General features: G+C 46.2%; 1 protein-coding gene across 2 annotated transcripts; it reads right to left on the reverse strand.

Annotated features, from left to right (window-relative positions):
- Positions 1–136: 136 nt before the first annotated feature.
- Positions 137–19,174, reverse strand: LOC130393610 (tyrosine-protein kinase ABL2-like). 2 transcript variants are annotated; one of them, XM_056604303.1, is made up of 13 exons: positions 19,089–19,174; positions 13,995–14,123; positions 13,269–13,574; positions 10,876–11,181; positions 9,463–9,771; positions 6,488–6,834; positions 5,777–6,049; positions 5,468–5,552; positions 4,570–4,747; positions 3,955–4,139; positions 2,833–2,985; positions 2,315–2,407; positions 137–1,051 (listed from the first exon to the last, which is right to left on the reverse strand). In XM_056604303.1, exons 2-13 carry the CDS (start codon positions 14,011–14,013, stop codon positions 969–971), a joined length of 2,337 nt encoding a protein of 778 aa, XP_056460278.1. In that variant the 5' UTR covers positions 14,014–14,123; positions 19,089–19,174; the 3' UTR covers positions 137–968. The 2 variants fall into 2 exon arrangements, with proteins under 2 accessions (XP_056460278.1, XP_056460277.1); XM_056604302.1 differs by lacking the exon at positions 19,089–19,174 and adding an exon at positions 18,484–19,081 and having other exon boundaries at positions 139–1,051.
- Positions 19,175–19,208: the final 34 nt, after the last annotated feature.

The following is a 19,208-nucleotide window of genomic DNA, read 5'->3' on the forward strand; positions in this document are numbered from 1 at the left end:
TTGGTAGACGCAGAGGCCACGGCCACTAGGGCTACGCGTGGACCTTTCTATTCAAGAGTTACATCGTGATCCTCACTCTCTCAACAGCAAGTGACACCCTATCCTCAGGGTGACAGGGACGGAAGAATAACACATTTCAGGCAAATAGAGGGGAATATTTGATGCAGAGGTCGATGATTTACAACTGTGGCTTGTGTAAGACAGGAAGACGATTGGCCCGGGGGAGAAACATTTAGGGGGAAAAAGCCCTGAGATTGAGTAAACCTGTCAAACGCCTGATCTCCATTATGAGCAGAATGGATGTTGCGTAACTTTATTTATAAGCGCTAGGGACCGTTTATGTCAAAACTTTTACAGACCGAGAGAGTGAAAGGTCATCTCATGAGGTGAATTATTGATTTGTACTTCCGTTGAATGAGCCTTGGTAATATGTGTAGTTCAGAAAATCGTTAAACTAATCAAAGTTATTTTATAGATCATCGTATTATTCATGTTTCTATAGTCATGTTATATTTGTCTACAGATATTTAACATACTTGTCAAAGGGGTTATGATTTGTTTTAAATAATGGACAGAAAAAAAAGGTTGGGAAAAAGGATGAGAAAGTCTTTTTATTTTCATTCACGGTTTTGTGCATTTGACTTAAGGTAAATGCAATAAGTACATTGTTTTTGATAATTTCTAATCATGAATAAAAACCAGACTGATATAAAGTTGTGGGCAGGTTTAATGAGAAAATGAATACATTAATATTTAAGAAGGACATCAAATTGAAACACTTATTTTTTTACCAGAACATTACAACATAAAAACAATAACAATATATTTTTTTTTATCAAAACGTAGCATGAAACAATTGCACTTTCATACGGGATATGGGCATATGGGAATGAGTTAATCCATTGCATGTTAATGATGATCCAAATAACACAACATACATAAACACTAATTGTTAGAAGGAGGGCTCTTTATAGCTCTTGTTTTGGCAGTCGTTGTGGACGACTGTTCCCCTCCTCTTCGGCGGCGCGCTGGGTTCTGATGTGGGCTGTACCTGAGAGACATTCAAAGCACTTTACAATTATTAACAGATACCCACTGACTAACGCATTCATACACTGACGGCGGTGTCAGCCATGCAAGGCACTTGCATGGCTGCTCTTTAGGAGCAGTTATGGTTAGGTGTATTGCTAAGGGAGGTACACCTCATCAATTATGGAGGAGCCGGGAATCGAACCAGCAACCCTCCGGTTGCCAGACAACCGGCTCTTCCCCCTGAGCCACTTCCACCCAGTGGGTTCAGATGAAATTGTGGGCCATAATATTAAAAAATTATAATCAGCCTACCTAATGTTGGCTTTGTTTTGATGTGGCGACACGACGACACACGGCTAATCCCTGGCAGGACAATAATTATGCAATTCTAGGAACCCAGATGCAGATGCATGCATTACAGTATGAGTGAGTCAGACACAAATCCGTCTCTTACTTTATCCAAACTCCCCCATCAACATTATGGGGGTCGGCTTAGCTCAGGAGGTAGAGCAGTTGTCTCGTAACCGAAAGGTTGCTAATTCGATACCCAGCTCCAGAGTCATCCAGCGCATGGTTGACTCTGCCGTCGGTGTGTCAATGTGTGTATTTACTGATGTATGTCGCTTTGGATAAAAGCGTCTGCTAAATGCCCTAATTCTAATTGTAATTGTCTATTTTTTATTATTGATGATACCCATCGTTCCGCTCCACGCATTTAAATCTCCAATCTCCAGGCCCACCACGACATTATTTCCTGCCACTGTAATGACTAAAGACCTCGGGGAAATATGTGTATTTTCCCCCCAGCGCATCTTAAATCAGGAGTACCATTGCACAGCAGTATTGGGATATGCAACACAGCAGACTCCAGACGATACCCGAGTCCCACCCACCTGCTCAATCTAGAAAACAATGTACCCAGAGTCTCCATTATGCAGACAGAGCTACGCTGTCTGCATTATGGAGACCCTGGGTCTCACAGGACTAATTTAGCATCACAGCCAAATCAGGTTTTCATTCATCATCAGTCCCTGCATGCCCTCTTCCCCAGAAGAGCTTTTACGGTAAGAGGGGTGAAGACTACAGCCAGGGCAGTCTTGACTCAATCTCTTGACTCAATCTCTGCCCTGTCTGGACAGTGTTTCGATATCCAAGCATAGTGGTGGGTAAATATAGAAATAATCAATATCATATCATCTCAAGAAGACTTGAGTCCTGGTTGATGTCACACGTCTTGCCGAACCATGGGATCTAGAGAGGTTAGCTGTGTGTATGAGTTTACCTTCAGATATGCCTTTGAGACCATGGTACATGGTCTCAAAGTCCTGATGGATCTCAGCAAACGAAGGCCGTTCCAACGGGCTCCACTGCCAGCCTGGTGTGGACAAAGGCCCACCAAACATCCACGTTAAAACAACAACAACAACAACATCTAAGAGTAGTGCCAATGATCAACGACATATGGGTGGGATAAAAACATAAGGCTACATCATTCAATTCATAGGAAAAATCATAGGAAAAATGTTTCTGCCAAATTTATGAAAGTCACTTTGGATAAAAGCGTCTGCTAAATGCCCTAAACGTAAAAGTAAATGTAAAATGTCTTTATAGAAATAACATCGATCTGTGTTTAATGTTTTACCATGACTACAACTATTATTCTCCATCTCCATCTCTTTAATACTTGAATAATTATATGACACGCAGTGTCATATAATCACCGTTACAAGACGGACCGGTATCCGTCTAACTTTGACGGGGTTGAACGGTGTGCAGGTGGAACGGCGTGCCGCTACTCACAGGCCCTCATGAGCTCGTAGACTTTAGGGGGGCAGCCCTCAGGCTGCTCCATGCGATAGCCTTTCTCCAGCAGGTCGTACATCTGGGACAGGTCGATCCCGGGGTACGGAGACATGCCGTAGGTTGTGATCTCCCAGAGCAGCACCCCGAACGCTGCAGCGGACACAAATGAAAAATAACTCCATTAGAAATGAGAAGCCCTGGGCACAGCGGAAAAGGAAAAGCACTCTGGGATGAGGTAGGGCTGTGCGATATGACCAAAATATCATATCCCGATATAGGTCATTCATTATCCCGATAACGATACATATCACGATATAGCACTTTTTCTGTAAATTCAATGAATAAATAGAATAAATATTTCGTATTATATACTCGACAAATAAAAGGTAATTTACTCATGATATTTTTCTCCTTTTATTTAGAACACTTGTGCACATTTTGTGAAAAATATAAAATATTAATGTGAAAAGGTAAATAGAAAAAACAAACTATAGTCGCAAACAAAATATAGACCAACAATGTGAATATGGTCAAAAATATCAAAACCAACTATACATTATTCTAACAGTAGAACTGTTTGAATTGTAGCATCAAACAAAACCAAAGTGGGGCAAACAAAATAAATATATCATCCGTAGACTCTCTCCGTACTGTTTGACATGATTCTTGCGCCGGTGGTATAAGAGGTTAGTGGTGTTTGAGTCTGATGAGGGGACCGGTCTGCGGCATACTTTGCAAAGTACGGTTTTCTGGTCCGCGTTAGACTTTTCATACCCAAACCATGTCCATTCAACAGAAGTAGCCCCTCTTTTAGGTACGAACTCCTCGTTTAGTCTTGGCTGGTCGGGGTTTTTCTCCTGTTCGGAATTACCCCGTTCTGTGTCATGTTCACTCTCCTCCATGTTTGTTTGTGTTGCCTTCATGTGCCGTGTGGAAGAACGTAAAGCGTCGTCCAAATGCCGAAAAAAATTACCGCAAAGAGTGTGATTTGCGACAAGACGAAATAAACGATAAAGCATGATATGAAACGATAGACGTTTTTATTTCGTCACACGAAATATATCATCATATCGCACAGCCCTGAGGTGAGGTGCTGCGTGAGTTCTCCGGCTGACTCACCCCACACGTCAGACTTGATGGAGAAGGTGTTGTTGTCCAGGCCCTCGGGCGCGCTCCACTTGATGGGGAACTTGCCGCCGGCGTGGGCTGTGTAGGTTTCCCCGGTCATCAGCCGGCTCAGGCCGAAGTCCGCCACCTTCACCACGTGGTTCTCCCCCACCAGGCAGTTCCTGGCGGCCAGGTCCCTGGGGGGAAAAGAGACACGGTGACACGGTGAGCGCGGTGGAGGTGCAGGCTGGGTCATGTGGAAGAGGGATCACGTTTTTAAAAAAATAAAACATTAGATATCTACTTAGATATTCAAATCAAGTCTAAAACTCAAATACATCGATTTCGGTGGATATTGTGATGCAGACAACCGCCTCACAATATGATTTATTAAAGATTAATTTTTTAAACAGACAGAAAGGTCAGACAGGAAGGTATGGGAGGGAGAGAGAGAACGGAGGACATGTAGCAAAGGTTTAATCGTTGAACCACCGAGGCGCCCCGCAGTATGATTTAGGATGAGATTTATTTCCCACTGAGGCAACCCAATGCTTTGGATAAAAGCATTCACCTGGCAACACACACACACACACACACACACACACACACACACACACAAGGCCTCACCCGTGTATGAAGTTCTTCTTCTCCAGGTACTCCATGGCGGAGGAGATCTGCGTGGCCATGTAAAGCAGCACTACAGCGTTGGTCTCCTCGCGGTCGCACCCCCTCAGGTATTCCAGCAGGTTGCCGTTGGGCATGTACTCCGTCACGATGTAGAAGGGAGTCTCCAGGGTGCACACGCCTGGCGGAGAGGGCAGGGAGGAGACGGGTCAGAAACAGGTTTATTCTGGGGTCCAGGGGACGGTGTTGTAGGGGACGCAGATTCAACATCTCAGCTTCAGGCGTCATGGTGGCACATTCACTTGTGCACTTCTCCACTCTACGTTCCTTCTCAAGATTTCTTCCTTGCTAATTAAAGGTTGGGTATGGAATTAGCTTTTTTGGCCATTGTTGCAAAATTACTTGAAATCGTTATCATAACCCACTTACAGCCACTGAGTTAGAAGTACTGACATGAAAATTAAACAAGTCAAACATCTGTGAAACGGGCAGGGCTTGAAAAACTCTAGCCAATGATTTCCAGAACCACTGAGTGGCATTGGACAGTAAGTACGTTAATCAAACAGTCGTACTGCACTCCCACTCCCCCGCTCCCCGTGCGTGACCCCTTCGTGCACGTACTCAAAGCTCGTGACCCAGAGCAAGCTTCTGTTTGTTGTTATCCTGCGAGCTAGCTAACTAGCTAATGGCTCGCTCTCACGCATCTGTGTTCACGCTCGTGCATGATTGCGCGTCCATGTACTTGGAATGGGTGGAGTCAGAGTCAGCGTTGAAGGAGAGGGGGTGTATGTATATATGGCCTGTTAAGCCCTTTGAGACTGTACCTGTGATTAAGGGCTTTACAAATACAATTTAATTTAATATAACTTTTAGTCCTAAGAACGAATCCATAGCCACTGACCTAGAAGTTGGACCAGGTTGGGGTGTTTGATTTCTTTCATCAACACCGCCTCCTTCAGTAACTCTTCAACCTCCATGGTGTCCTCCTGTCATGGGAACAAACCGATTTAGATATGATGAATGGATTCAATGATGACCCCATCTAACTATGAATAGAATAGTGAATGGTGACAAAACACTCGACTTCAAAACATCCAAAATACACCACATGCAGTACCACAAAACTAACAGCAGGCGGTGCTCCACTACCAGCGTGCTTGGACTAAATATGCTGTTAGAAGTCTTCCATTCATTCTAGAAATAAACAAACCTTGATCTTTTTGACCGCGACCCGACGACTACGTTTGAACCAGATGCCCAAGTAGACCTCGCCGTAATTCCCGCCGCCCAGCTTGTGCTTCATGGTGATGTCCGTGCACTCTATCTCCCACTTGTCGTGGATGGGCGACACGCCGTTCACGGTGGGTTTGTTGCGCTTGGGCGCCGGGTAGTGCAGCGTGGTGACCAGGCCGTCTGCCACCGTGGAGTGGTGGTGCACCAGCTCCACCAGCGTGGCGAAGCGGCTCTCCGCCGTCAGGTACACCTGGGGGCGAGAGGGAGCGGGAGGGGGCGAGAGGGGGCGGGAGGGGGAGAGAGGGAGGGAGAGAGAGAGGGAGAGAGCAAGAGGGGGCGAGAGAGGGAGCGAGAGAAGGAGCAAGAGCGGAATCGAGAGAGAGCGAGAGAGACAAGGTTGAGAACAGGACATCATTTTTCGAAGAATCCCTCATAGACCTCAGGTCCAGTCTAGGAAGACTATACAACATGGAGACAATGACATGAGACACTGAAGTGTGGAAAAATAATTTTGTTCCATTTTGTTCCAGTAACCCAAAACATTTCCACCAACTGTCGCACAATTTCTAAAGAAGCGCCTTTGAGAAGTCTTAATTGAGGAAACCAAACCAAGAACGCACGCCAAACCACGACCCTCCTCTTCCTCCTCCTCCACCACCACCACCACCACCACCCCAGCCTCCTCTACCTTTCCGTCAGAGGACATGTTGATGCGGTAGTGGCACACGAGTCCCTCCACTTCTTCCTCCTCCTCCTCCTCCTCCTCCACCACACCCGAACAGTGGTAGCTGAAGCCCTTGTAGCGCAGCGAGATGGACAGCTGCCCGGGGCTGCTCTCGCTCTCCCACACCAGGAAGCTGCCGTCGATAAGCGAGCTGAGCAGGTACTCGGCGGCGGAGCGCGACACGGCCCCGTGGTACCAGCTGTGCTTCTCCAGGCTGACGGGCATGATGTAGTTGGACGGCACCCAGCCCTGGCCATTCTCAGAGCGCACCTGGCTCCACTTGCTGTAGCCCACCACCCGCAGCTCCTCGCCTGGGTGGGATGAGGGGGGAGTTAATCAAACCCCTAAAAGTTTTGCTATGAGCAGGAAAGTGTCTGGACTAGCATGGCTGGGCATCGAGCAGCCTGCGATTGGTCACAGCCTCGGGGCCCTCTCTTGTTGTCCGCCCCCGCCCACGCTCGACCACTTCCACCTGTTATTATTACAGTTGAACGGACTTCATGTTAACACTGCCTTAGAGCCGGGGCACGCCGTGGACGTGTCTGGCCCCGGGTTCATAGGTATGTGTGCATGAAATTCCAAGGTCAAGGTCGGCATTTAAACCGGAAGGCGGGAACAAAGAGTGCCGGTTTCTAAGCCAACGGTGAAGAGCGTGACATTTCAGCCAATCTAAGCCAACGGTGAAGAGCGTGACTGACATTTCAGGTTTTTTGTGTTATTGAATATGAATATGAAGGTGCAACTTTTAATTATTTTGATAATAAATTTTATTTATTTTTTTAATTATCAAATTAAAAAATTTGAGTTTGAGCGCGCCAAACTCAGATTGGCGTGCTCTGGCTGTTCAAAAATGCACTCTTTGTTCCCGCCTTCCGGTTTAAATGCCGAACTTGACCTTGGAATTTCATGCACACATACCTATGAAACACTCTTACATTCACTATTGAAACGCTCTCACCGTCACTACTGAAATTACTGGTATGAATACTACATGTGATACTACATCCTCATGTAAGAGCATACATACATATAACTGAAAAACGTAATCATACATTTGAAACATTTATACAAATATGTGCTTGCATGAGTGTTTCAGATAGATACGTATAAATGTTTCACTTGTATGAATGTAAGCATTTCATATGTATGTGTATATGCCACAGAGGTATGTATGTATGCGTGTGTGTTTCTCATATGTATGTGTAAGTGTTTCAGAAGAGTATGTATGTATGTGTGAGTGTTTCAGTAGTGAGTGTGTGAGCGTTTCAGTAGTGAGTGTAAGAGTGTTTCATAGGTATGTGTGTGAGAGTGTCTCAATTAGTTATGTCCTAAACGGCCCCTCTTAAAAATGAGTTCCCTCTCTTCCGCACCTAGATGTCGCGTGGGATTGGTTGGTGAGTGTGTGACGCGGGCGTTTTTACCCTTCACTCACGTTACTGCATGAGGGAGGGGGAGAAAGCCCCCGGAGAATGTTTTAAACACGAAATCAAGGCAAGTCTCGGCTGCAGCTTGAAAAAACCCAGATGACCCTAAAATACTCGATACTTACGAAATTATAATTTTATTTATCTCACACAGCTATTTCTAAGATATATCGAGCATATTCGATATATCGCCAAGCCCTACTTTGTCCCACATCTGGTGAATTGGGATCTGGTTACCCTAGATGACAGAAGAGTTGCTCATACAGGCGTGGTTCTGAACGCTTTAGGGAAGTGGAACGGTTGTTACGCCAACCAGGATGAACGGGCATCAACACAGAGCATTGTAGTCTAGATGCCCATCTCATCTGTTGACACGAAAAAAACTATTCATAGTAATGACTTATTGTGGACCACAAATTTACTTTGTGTAAAAAAAAAACATGAATAAAACCCTTGGTCATTTACCAAGGGTTTATGTCTCACTCAGGTGTCCCTGAGTGAGACACCTCACCCTAACTGCTCCGGTGTGTGAATGTGCGCGTGAATTGGTGAATGTTAGGCAATATTGTAAAGCGCTTTGAGTGAACACTGATTATAAAAGGGCCAGATCAGGGCTCCAGAGTGCGCCTAATTTGGGCGCACATGCGCCTAGAATTCGGGGTAGTGCGACCAAATATTGTATTTGGGCGCACCGGTGCGACTGATAATGTATCTGGTATAATTATTATTATTAATTTTTTTACAGAGCAGTCCATTCATAATATTGTAATAACCACGGAAGAGGCAGTGAATGAAGTATTGATTAGACAGCGATTTATTAGACACCTAATAAACCGTTGGAACACGCAAGACTGGTAACAATAGTAACGCCGGGAAACAAACCCGCGAAGCCCAATCCAGGGGCCTGTACTACGAGGCTCGATTAGAGGGTTAGCGAGGTATGTTGAGCTGAAAGCCTGGGTTAGATGTACCATGAAAGTCGATCTCTTTAAGCGTCGCTGTATCACCATGGTGACTTACGCTCGCAACCAAACCTGGTCGGGAGCAGCTTTTCAGCGAGTCTACCCGGAGATCGGCTACTTATATCGGCGTGCGCAGCTTCCTAGCCCCTCCTCCGATAATGGCGTCACCATTTGTGGGTGTTCCCATGGACCTCAACGCACTTATCGTACAGGCGTCTCTCCGGAGACAGAGGGTTTTTCGGGACAGAACCGATCCTTTGGCATTGTCTGACGATAATCTTTATGAGAGATTATCAGATTCGGCAGGGGGGGGGGGTTGCCCCCCCCCCCCTCAACAACTCAGCGCAAAGCATGCACGATCCAACCCCCCCCCCCCCAGCAACAACTCAAAACTTGGGTGCACCATAAATACGTGCTGGTGCACCCAAATTCAAAATGTGGGCGCACCAGTGCACCCAAGGAAAAAGTTAGTCTGGAGCCCTGCCAGATATTAGCAGATCATTTACTGTAATGTATGTCATGTAATGTAATAAGTCTAGGTTCCGGTGGTTACCTTTGGTGATGCTGAGCATGTTATCGCCGCTGGCCTCAAAGTCATGGAGCGCCATGAAGAGGTTGGGGTCGCTCTCCGACGCCCTGTCCAGGTTCTCCTCGGAGCTCCGTCGTACCGCCTCCGTCAGCGCGTCCGAGACAATGCCGAATAGGTATTCGGCGGAGTAACGCACGGAGCTGCGGTACAAGCTGTGCTTCTCCAGGCTGTTGACGGGCCAGATGTAGTTGGACAGCACCCAGCCGTGGCCGTTCTTGGAGCGCACTTCGCTGAACTCGCCATTGTCGTAGCCCAGCACCCGCAGCTTCTCGCCTGGAAGGGGGGGATGAGAAGAGATAAGATGGTGTAGCCGTGGTGTATGGTTCGCTATAAAATGGAACGGGTGACCCAATTTGAACAAAGCCTAGGAGATTTACGTAACCGACGCCATTGTGGTTGGAGGGTGGATATTTGCTGTTTAGTTAAATACCGTCATAAAACCAACAATATTTAGTTTTTACTAGATCCATCGCAAAGGACCAGCAACGTAGTCGGGTGTCTGAGAAGCCTACAAAAAATGGTTACAGGTTTGATCGTCAGTGAAATCTCCCAACATGTCCGATAACATTAGCTAATGAGTCGGAATCACACCCAACTAAGCTTTTTAGCTTTAATTTACTTGCCGTCACATAGAAAGTGATACAGATTACATACTGTAATCTTACCGAGCGACATCATAATCTTTGCGAAAGCCACTGATGATGACTTAATTGATGCTGGTGAAGCGTCCCCCGTAGGACTTCATCGTACACAACAATCAGCCATCTAGTGCGATGTAAACGCCAAGAACATAGCAGGCAGTACGACATCACAACTCAGCTGAAACTGCACCGGGAAAAGGACGGTCCTCAGGGCATCCTCCTGACTAGACTACATGTTCGTGTGTGTGTTGTGGCAGACGCCAGGGAGGAGTGAGGGGAATGGTAGGTCAGGCAACCTTCTGGCTCCACCCCCAGGCCATACATGGACTTCCTCCAGTTAACGAGGCAGGCCTAAAGGCCATTAAGCTGGAGTGCTTGCAGTAAAAATTGTGAGCAGGCTACCACAAGCCGGAGCTAGGGCTAGCAAGCTACAGAGAGGACTACAAATTGGGGATTACCCTGTTTCTCCCCCCCCCCCCCCCCCCCCTGTTCTGCACTCTGTGTTGTGTTGTTTTATCGTTCAACTTGGTGGCATGGGAACCCCACACCCACAGGCCTGCTACATATGTGGCCCCAGCAGGTTTGTCTCGCCGCGGCAAGAGACGCCGCTGCCACCGCAGAAAGAGCAACCGCTGCCGCCACAGCAAGAGACGCCACCGCCGCAAGAGACGCTGCCGCAGATCATTTACTGTAATGTAAGTCATGTAATGTGATAAGTCTAGGTGCCGGCGGTTACCTTTGGTGATGCTGAGTGTGCTATCGCCGGTGGCCACAAAGTCATAGAGCGCCACGAAGAGGTTGGGGTCGCTCTCCGCCGTCCCCAGGAGGTTCTTCTTGGAGCGCCAGCGTACCTCCTCTGTCAGCGCGGCCGAGTCCAGGCCGAGCAGGTACATGGCGGCGCTGCGTGACACGGGGCTGCGGTACCAGCTGTGATTCTCCAGGCTGTTGACAGGCGTGGTGTGGTTGGACAACACCAAGCCCTCGCCGTTCTTGGAGAGCACCTCGCTCCACTCGCCATAGTTGTAGCCCAGCAGCTTCTCGCCTGGATGGGGGGGGGGGGGGGGGGGGGTAGGAGAAGAGATAAGATGGTGTAGCCGTGGTGTATGATTCGCTATAAAAGAGAACGGGTGGAACAGGTGACCCAATTTGAACACAGCCGAGGAGATTTATGTAACTGACGCCATTGTGGATGGATCGAGGTTAGTTTAGTTTATACCATCATTAAACCAACAACGATATTTTGTTTTTACTGAGAGGCTTGAAACAAAATGGTTACAGGTTTGATGGTCAGTGAAAACTCCCAACATGTCAGATAACATTAGCTAATGAGTCTGACTCACACCCAACTAAGCTTTTTAGCTTTACTTTACTTGCTGTCACATAGATAGCGATACAGACGGTTTGTGTTGTGAAGAGGGGTGGTATCATCAAAAAGACAGTGAGTAGGCCTGACAGCGACTAGAACAGAGTGCTCTTCCTGAGGGGGCAATGGAAATCCTGTCCCATGCCATCACATGCTCCTCTACGTCTGCCCACCTGTCCGTCTCGCTCGCCATTCGTCCGAGTGCTTCCACCATTTAAGCAACCCTCAAATACGTTAATAAAAACCCTAACAGTCTTTTTTTAAATCTTTCCGGGCAACATCATAATTTTTGCGAAAGCCACTGATGATGACTTAATCGATGCTGGTGAAGTGTCCCCCGTAGAACTTCATCATCCACAACAATCAGCCATCTTGTGGGATGTAAACGCCAAGTCAATGCTCGACCCCTTCCACACGTTATTATTACAGTTGAACAGACTTCATGTCGGAGCACACCGTGGACGTGTCTGGCCCCGGGTTCAAGAGCGAGAGCGAGAGAGAGAAAATAAACACAGGAAGAAACGGTGGGGATGAGGATGCTTCACGTCGGTGCATGCATGTGCGGCGTGCCCATGCGTGCGTCTGCGTAATCTCACATTTGGGGATCATAAAGGGGCGGCAAGGGGGGTGGGTTCAGTCAGTCCGCTGGTAAAGTGTAGAGGAAGAAAGAAAAATAACACACAAAAGAAACAAAACGAGCTGAAAGGATGAGGGGATCGCCGTCATTCTTGACTCTCACAGTAGCACACAGTTGAATAATATTAATCACACAGAATATTATTATGTTGTTGTTTCGGCTGTTGGTGAGTACCGTCTTACAGTTAGCCAACAGGAAAGTAAGAATTCAGAGATCAGGAAGAGCCACAATAAATCCGGAAATGTATTAGCAATAACGACCACTTGAAAACCCTGCTGCGAGTTCAGGTGATTGGTGGACGCTGTCTGATGAGACGGTTAAAGCCGGTACCAGTGGGTTGGTGAGCTGGTTGCTCAGGCATTGCCTGATCACACAATGGAGCTACGGTATCTGTCCAGAGGTTGGTCATCACTCCTGGGGGGGAGCAGGTGAACCTCTGCTGACTCACCACATTCCAACCACACGCACTTCCAGTTATGTTGCAACGTAAACAAACCGTCGGAGCAGGCGACGTTCATTCATGCGCGCCCCGCGGAAACTTGAAAAGAGTGCCGTGCCTTGATGCCTTGACAACAATCGATGCCAGAGGAGTGGCTCATACGGGCGTGGTTCTGAACGCTTTAGGGAAGGGGAACGGTTGTGTTCCCCTTCCAGGATGACCAGGCATCTACCCAGAGCATTGTAGTCTAGATGCCCATCTCATCTGTTGATACGAGACTTCGAGGTCCAAGCGAATGGGACAACAGAGATTAACAGTATATTGCGCGACACATTAAAAAAAACTATTCACAGCAATGACTTCCCGCGGAACACAAATTTACTTTATAATGCATTTACGCATGCATAAAACCCTTGGTCATTTACGGGGTGGCAGGTGGCTCAGGAAGTAGAGCGAGTGTGCCGGTAACCGGAAGGTTGCTAGTTCAGTCCCCGGCGCCTCCTAGCTAGAGTGGAGGTGTCCCTGAGTGAGACACCTCACCCTAACTGCTGCGGTGTGTGAATGTGTGCATGTTAGGCAATATTATAAAGCGCTTTGAGTGAACACTGGTTAGAAAAGTGCCATATAAAAGCAGATCATTTACTGTAATGTATGTCATGTAATGTGATAAGTCTAGGTGCCGGCGGTTACCTTTGGTGATGCTGAGCTCGTCATCGTATTCGGCCACAAAGTCATAGAGCGCCACGAAGAGTTTGGGGTCGCTCTCCGCCGTCCCCCGGAGGTTCTTCTTGTAGCGCCAGCGTACCTCCTCTGTCAGCTCGGCCGAGTCCAGGCCGAGCAGGTACATGGCGGCGCTGCGCGACACGGGGCCGCGGTACCAGCTGTGCTTCTCCAGGCTGTTGACGGGCGTGATGTAGTTGGACGGCACCAAGCCCTCGCCGTTCATGGAGAGCACCTCGCTCCACTCGCCATTGTTGTAGCCCAGCAGCTTCTCGCCTGGGTGGGAGGGGGTGTCATCCAAAAGACACTTGGTTATAAGGCATACCAACGCATTTAAGGGCAGAGGACAGTAAGACACACGTATGAGGTTTTTGATCCTGTGTGCAAGGAACACATCCCAAAGCCGTGCGTGTTGAGACTTGGCCCGGGCCACTCCTCCCCTCCGACATCAGCAGTGTTGCAGAGGAACGTGTGGAGGAATGGGATACACCATACCAAACTGAACAGCCTGACAGACACTGTACCTGAGTGAGACTCCTCACCCTAACTGCTCCGGTGTGTGCATGAATGGGTGAATGTTAGGCAATATTGTAAAGCGCTTTGAGTGAACACTGATTAGAAAAGTGCCATATAATAGCAGATCATTTGCTGTAATGTATGTCATGTAATGTAATAAGTCTAGGTGCCGGCGGTTACCTTTGGTGATGCTGAGCATGTTATCGTCTCTGGCCACAAAGTCATAGAGCGCCACGAAGAGGTTAGGGTCGCTCTCGACCGCCTCAGTCAGCGCGTCCGAGTCCAGGCCGAAGGGCCGAGGCAGGGCTTCTGGAGGAAGACGAGGGGCATGTAACCCAGCAACGCAATGGTCAGACAATGAAACAGAAAAAGGGGAAATAACACAAAAACAAACTGAACTAAAGAAATCAAAACTAAATAGCAAAGCAGAACCATAACAAAACCAAAACAAAACAGCACAGCTAAAACAGAACAACTAAAACCATACAAAGCAGCACAGCTAAAACAGAACAACTAAAACTGTACAAAACAGCAGCAGGAAATCCTAAAAAACAAGACACTAATTAATAAAAGTTTATTGTAAGGCGCGAGGGATGCTGGAAAAGCGGAGACGTATGCAGACGTTTGCAGTGACGTCATGACGTTGCTCTCGCCGGCTCCATGGCTGGCTCTGGCCGGTGTGAAACCCACTGGTTCATAACAGGGATAAGGCTGGAACCGGTTTTGAACAGGCCATAGCACCAGCCCGGAACTGGCTCTTGGTTCTTTTTGGTGTGAAAGAGGCCCATAAGACAGATGGACGAAAAGAGACACTGATGAAGCCAGCAGTTGTCGAGTGCTGTATCCTAAACACGTTGTACCATTCTTTCTCTGTTATCTCGATCCCAAGCCCTCTTTCCCACTTTTCTTTTAAATACATAGTACAGATTCCCTTGCTCTTCAGCAGACCTTGGTATAGGGCTGAGATCCCCCTACTCTTTCCCCCTGTATATGCATCAGTCAGTACCTTAATTACTCCATGTTGTTCGGTGGCTTTATCCATTTTTATTTCCCTTATATATTACCCTTACTTGTAGATATCTAAAGTGGTCACCACTCTCTAATTTAAACCTCTTTTAAATATTGAAAACTCTGTATTTTCCCCTTTTTCTACTAATGTGCATATTGCCGTGATGCCTCCTCTTTCCCATCTCTTGAAACCATGAACTTTTTCCTTGTTGAACTTTATTGTCATTCCTTGACCATCTCAAAATCTTCATCTCTTTTTCTAATTTGTATCTCTTTACTATAGTGTTCCAAATGTTTAAAGTAAAGTTAGTTATTGAGTCGATTAAGCCTTCCTGTTTCTTAAATAGTTATTTATCCCCCACTAGTGCTTGAATCTGATAGCCCTCCCCCCTTATTTCAATATCTTTCCATTTGGCTTCGTAGTTCCCGTTACACCAACATGCCACAGCTCTGACCTTTGCTGCATAGTAGTAATCTTTGAAACTGGGCACCGCCATCCCTCCTCTCTCCTTAGGCAACTGTAGTGTTGCAAGCCTCATCCTGGGTCTCTTTCCCCCCCAGATGAACCTTGAGAACCACTTATCCCACTTCATTAATTGACTTTGTGGTACAGATATGGGTAAAGACTGATGGAGATACAATAACCTTGGCAGTATGTTCATTTTTACTATTTCAATCCTTGAACTGAAGTCCAAGACCTGTCCTGGCCACCTTGCCAAGTCCCCCTTAATGCTATGATTTATCTGTGTGTAGTTTGTCTTACATAATTTGTCTTTAAAAAGTATTTAATCTTTTCACAGTCCCATCTCAATTTGTATTTATCTTTGATCTCTATCGTTGGTGTGTAATTTAGACCCAAAATCTGTGTCTTTGTCACATTAAGACTATACCCTGAATAGTGCCCGCATCCCTCCAGTAGATCCATCAGTATTGGAAAGCTTGTGTCTGGTTGTATGCGATCACGTCATCCGCAAATAGGCCCAATTTGTATTCTGATCCTCTTATCTCCACCCCCTTGATATTATGATGCTGCCTAATCGCTTGAGCTAATGGTTCGATGAAGGTATGGAAAAGTGTCGGTGATAAACACCCTTGTCTAGTCGACTGCTCTAGCTTAATCCGATCCGTCAGACTACCATTTACTTTCACTCTTGCCGTTTGCTCTTGATACAATGACCGTATGCATTTGATAAGTGTCCCCGTGATTGAAGCCAAATTTTTCTAGGACTTTATACAGGTAGGTCCACCCCACACAATCAAATGCCTTTTCTGTGTCCAAACTCACTAAGACCACACTCATTCCTCTCCTTTTAACTTTCTCCATTATTTGAATTGTCTTCCTTATATTGTTCTGTGCCTGCCTTCCTTTTATAAAACCAGTCGGGTCTTCATCTATAATATCGGAGTTGAAGAATTGATTCAGCCCTTCCCCTATCGATGGTAAGTCTAGCCCCTCTAAGAATGTCTTGATGCTCTTTTCATCTGCTGCAGCTGGTTGTGTGTATAGTATCCTATAATATTCCTCAAATGCTCCCCTCTATTTCCTCAGGCTCTTTTAATAACTCATTAGTGTTCGGGTTCCTAATCTTATGAATGTGATTAATGTTTGTTGTACCCTAATCCTTCTGGTCAACACACTTCCTTAAATATAGATGCGCAAGTAAATATGGGCTATTATGACATGGCTCTTCTCAATGCCGTGGAACGCGCCGTTCACTTGCATGGGCCTTTCACAACAACGCCAGCGTCTTCGGTTGCTAAGCGACGTCAACGTCTTTGGCTAACTATTTCTCCGCTGATCAACACTAAGAATGGTAACAAATAAATTGTAAAAAGACACACCGTGTGAAGTTATTTTTTCGTTTGGCAAATAGCCGCTCATTATCCAAAATAAGCCCCTTCAGCTCGAAGCAAGACACCTCCGTTGCGCGTCGGGGTCCTGTTCGCCCTGTCTGGGCTTATTTTCCTGATAATGAACGCTGTTCTATTATCCCCTACTTAACGTCAATATTACTCTATGTGGAAGGGAAAATAGCTTTATTTGTAATTAAAATGTTACGCGGCTGTATTTTCAGAGACCTCCACAGATATTTGAGTTTGCTGCTTTCATGGGAGCCAGACCTCTCTCTATGGGAGCTCAGCTCCCACTGGCTCCCACCTAACTCTAACCCTGCCCGCAAATCAAGATCCCATCCATTTCCACAGCTATGACATCTAAAAGCTCCTCAAAGTAGTCTTACCGCTGTCCGGCACGGACACATTAATCACTGTAACCATTTGTCCTTCCATTTTTCCCTTAACCACCACATACCTTCCTTCCCTGTTACCTATTTCTTTGTTTCAAATTTCACTTTTTTAATTAGTTTTTAATTAGTGTGGCCACTCCTATGAGACTAGTAAATGAGCTATAAAACGCGTTGTTGCATCCATATCTTTTAAATTGTTCATGTTCTTTTGAAAACAGATGTGTTTCTTGTAAAAAAATAACCTGCACCTCCTCCTTTCTAAATTGTGTTAGCACTTTTCCCCCTTTTGATCGTATTATTCATACCATTAACATTTAATGACACCATTCTTATACCCCTACGTTGCATAATAATTCCTCTCGAAACATTCTTCTGTTCTCCACATGTGACATAACCCAATATGTAAAATAACAGCAACCGTTGAAGTAAAAAAAAACTAATTTTAACAATCAGAACTTTAACTTCCAAGGCATTCGGGGGTTTTAAATCTGTCCCCTGTTGGTAGGTGAGGGGTAGAGCCTCTCCTAGTGAGAGGGCCCCCCTTAGTGGCGGAGTTCTCCTCAGGCGTTGATCTCCCGAGCTCACATCTCAATTGGCCAACATCTCAATTCCAGTTAAATACACCCTATGTAAGAAATGTATTGCATACGTTTTCAACCGCTGAGAGGTAGCGACGGTGGCGTAGTGGATTAGTATAAAGGCGCGTTCACTCTGCTGGTGATAATGAGACGGCTCGCCAGTGATGACGCCTGGTGACGTTTGCATGCCTCTATTTCCTTGATGCCTATCACCTACTATCCTTTTGCATTTATTTATGAGAAGCAAATACAGTATTGCCACTCTATGGAAGGCAACACTTCCCCTTATCTAGAGCTGGTTTACCAGTAGACAACGATTACAACTGAGCAAAGTCATGCCAACAGACGATACAACGTTAATCAATAGTAAAGATATATGATGGTTGATTATTTTATATTGAGTAAAACGTTCATGTTCCAACATGTAGTAAACAATACGTCACCAACTGTGTAACTCTCCGTCAAAATTTGGCCCGAGATGCCGAACGGAAGTAGAACCATAAGAGTGTCATGAGGTGTCGTTCATGCAAACTTTACGACGTGGCCAAAATGTTTTGCCCATAATTTCCAGCGATGTGAACGGCATAAGCTGAAAACCTGCTCCTGAACAGGTTTGGTTGAGAGCATAAGTCAACATGATGATACAGCGACGCTAAAAGAGATCGACTTTTGTGTCCCAGCTAACCAAGGCTTTGAGCGCAACATACCACCCTAACCCACTAATCGATGTTCGTAGTACAGGCCACTGGTTCAGACACAAAATCAAGCAATTGTCCAGTACAAAAACAACAAAAACAACAACAAAAAGAGACTGCCGGTGAAGTCTGTATCCTCTACCTGTCTCCTGGGGCCCATTGGCCTGGCCCAAATCTAGGGGGGGCGATCCATTTAGACTGGTCAACTGGTCCTCAAAGCTGCTGCTCACCACTAGGCAACAAAAAAATAAAAATAACATCATCATCTATCTTACTCTATGAACAACCACTGGAGTGCTGCTATGCACAAGACACACACACTGATCTAACACGGCGTGCAGACCCCAAGCAGGTAGCCACTGTGGGGGAGGGATTTGGATTGTGTGGGGGTGTGTGCATAAGGAGAGGGCGGGGCCAGAAGCAGCTAGGAAAAACAGGTAAATAATGTCTCATGACGTCGAAGGACCATGATATGACGTCCCAGGAATGATATTCTGACATGCCACCCTTAACCACCTGCTATTTCCAAACAGGGACGAGGCACACCCTCTCCATGAAACGCATAACTTTATACCTCGAGACTGGGCTATGACGAAAACAACACCATGCCAACCGCAACAACAAGGAAATAGCTTCACGAGATTGTTTGAAATATTCTTTTGATTTTAAATAGATAACAAATGCATGTTAAAACTGGCTATGGTGTGGTCGAACAGACATTTTAAAAGACTCAACAAAAAGACTCACCTTCGAGATTCGTAGTCCAACTGGTCTTCGAGCTTGCGCACCTTCTTCTTGATGATGTCCATCTTCTTGGTGTCTATAAACAAAGCGTTCTCCTGCAACACAAAAACAATTTAACATTGT

This window comes from Gadus chalcogrammus, chromosome 12 (genome assembly GCF_026213295.1).
Source record: "Gadus chalcogrammus isolate NIFS_2021 chromosome 12, NIFS_Gcha_1.0, whole genome shotgun sequence".
Classification (NCBI taxonomy): domain Eukaryota; kingdom Metazoa; phylum Chordata; class Actinopteri; order Gadiformes; family Gadidae; genus Gadus; species Gadus chalcogrammus.

Bases quoted from the DNA above. Each gene is read 5' to 3' on its own strand.
- LOC130393610 (XM_056604302.1), bottom strand. From the start codon at position 18,607: ATGATGATGTTATTTTTATTTTTTTGTTGCCTAGTGGTGAGCAGCAGC. The intron at 9,772-10,875 runs GTAACCGCCGGC...CCCCCCTTCCAG, and splicing joins CACACTCAGCATCACCAAAG to GCGAGAAGCTGCGGGTGCTG. The intron at 2,986-3,954 runs GTGAGTCAGCCG...TGTCCGCTGCAG, and splicing joins CATCAAGTCTGACGTGTGGG to CGTTCGGGGTGCTGCTCTGG.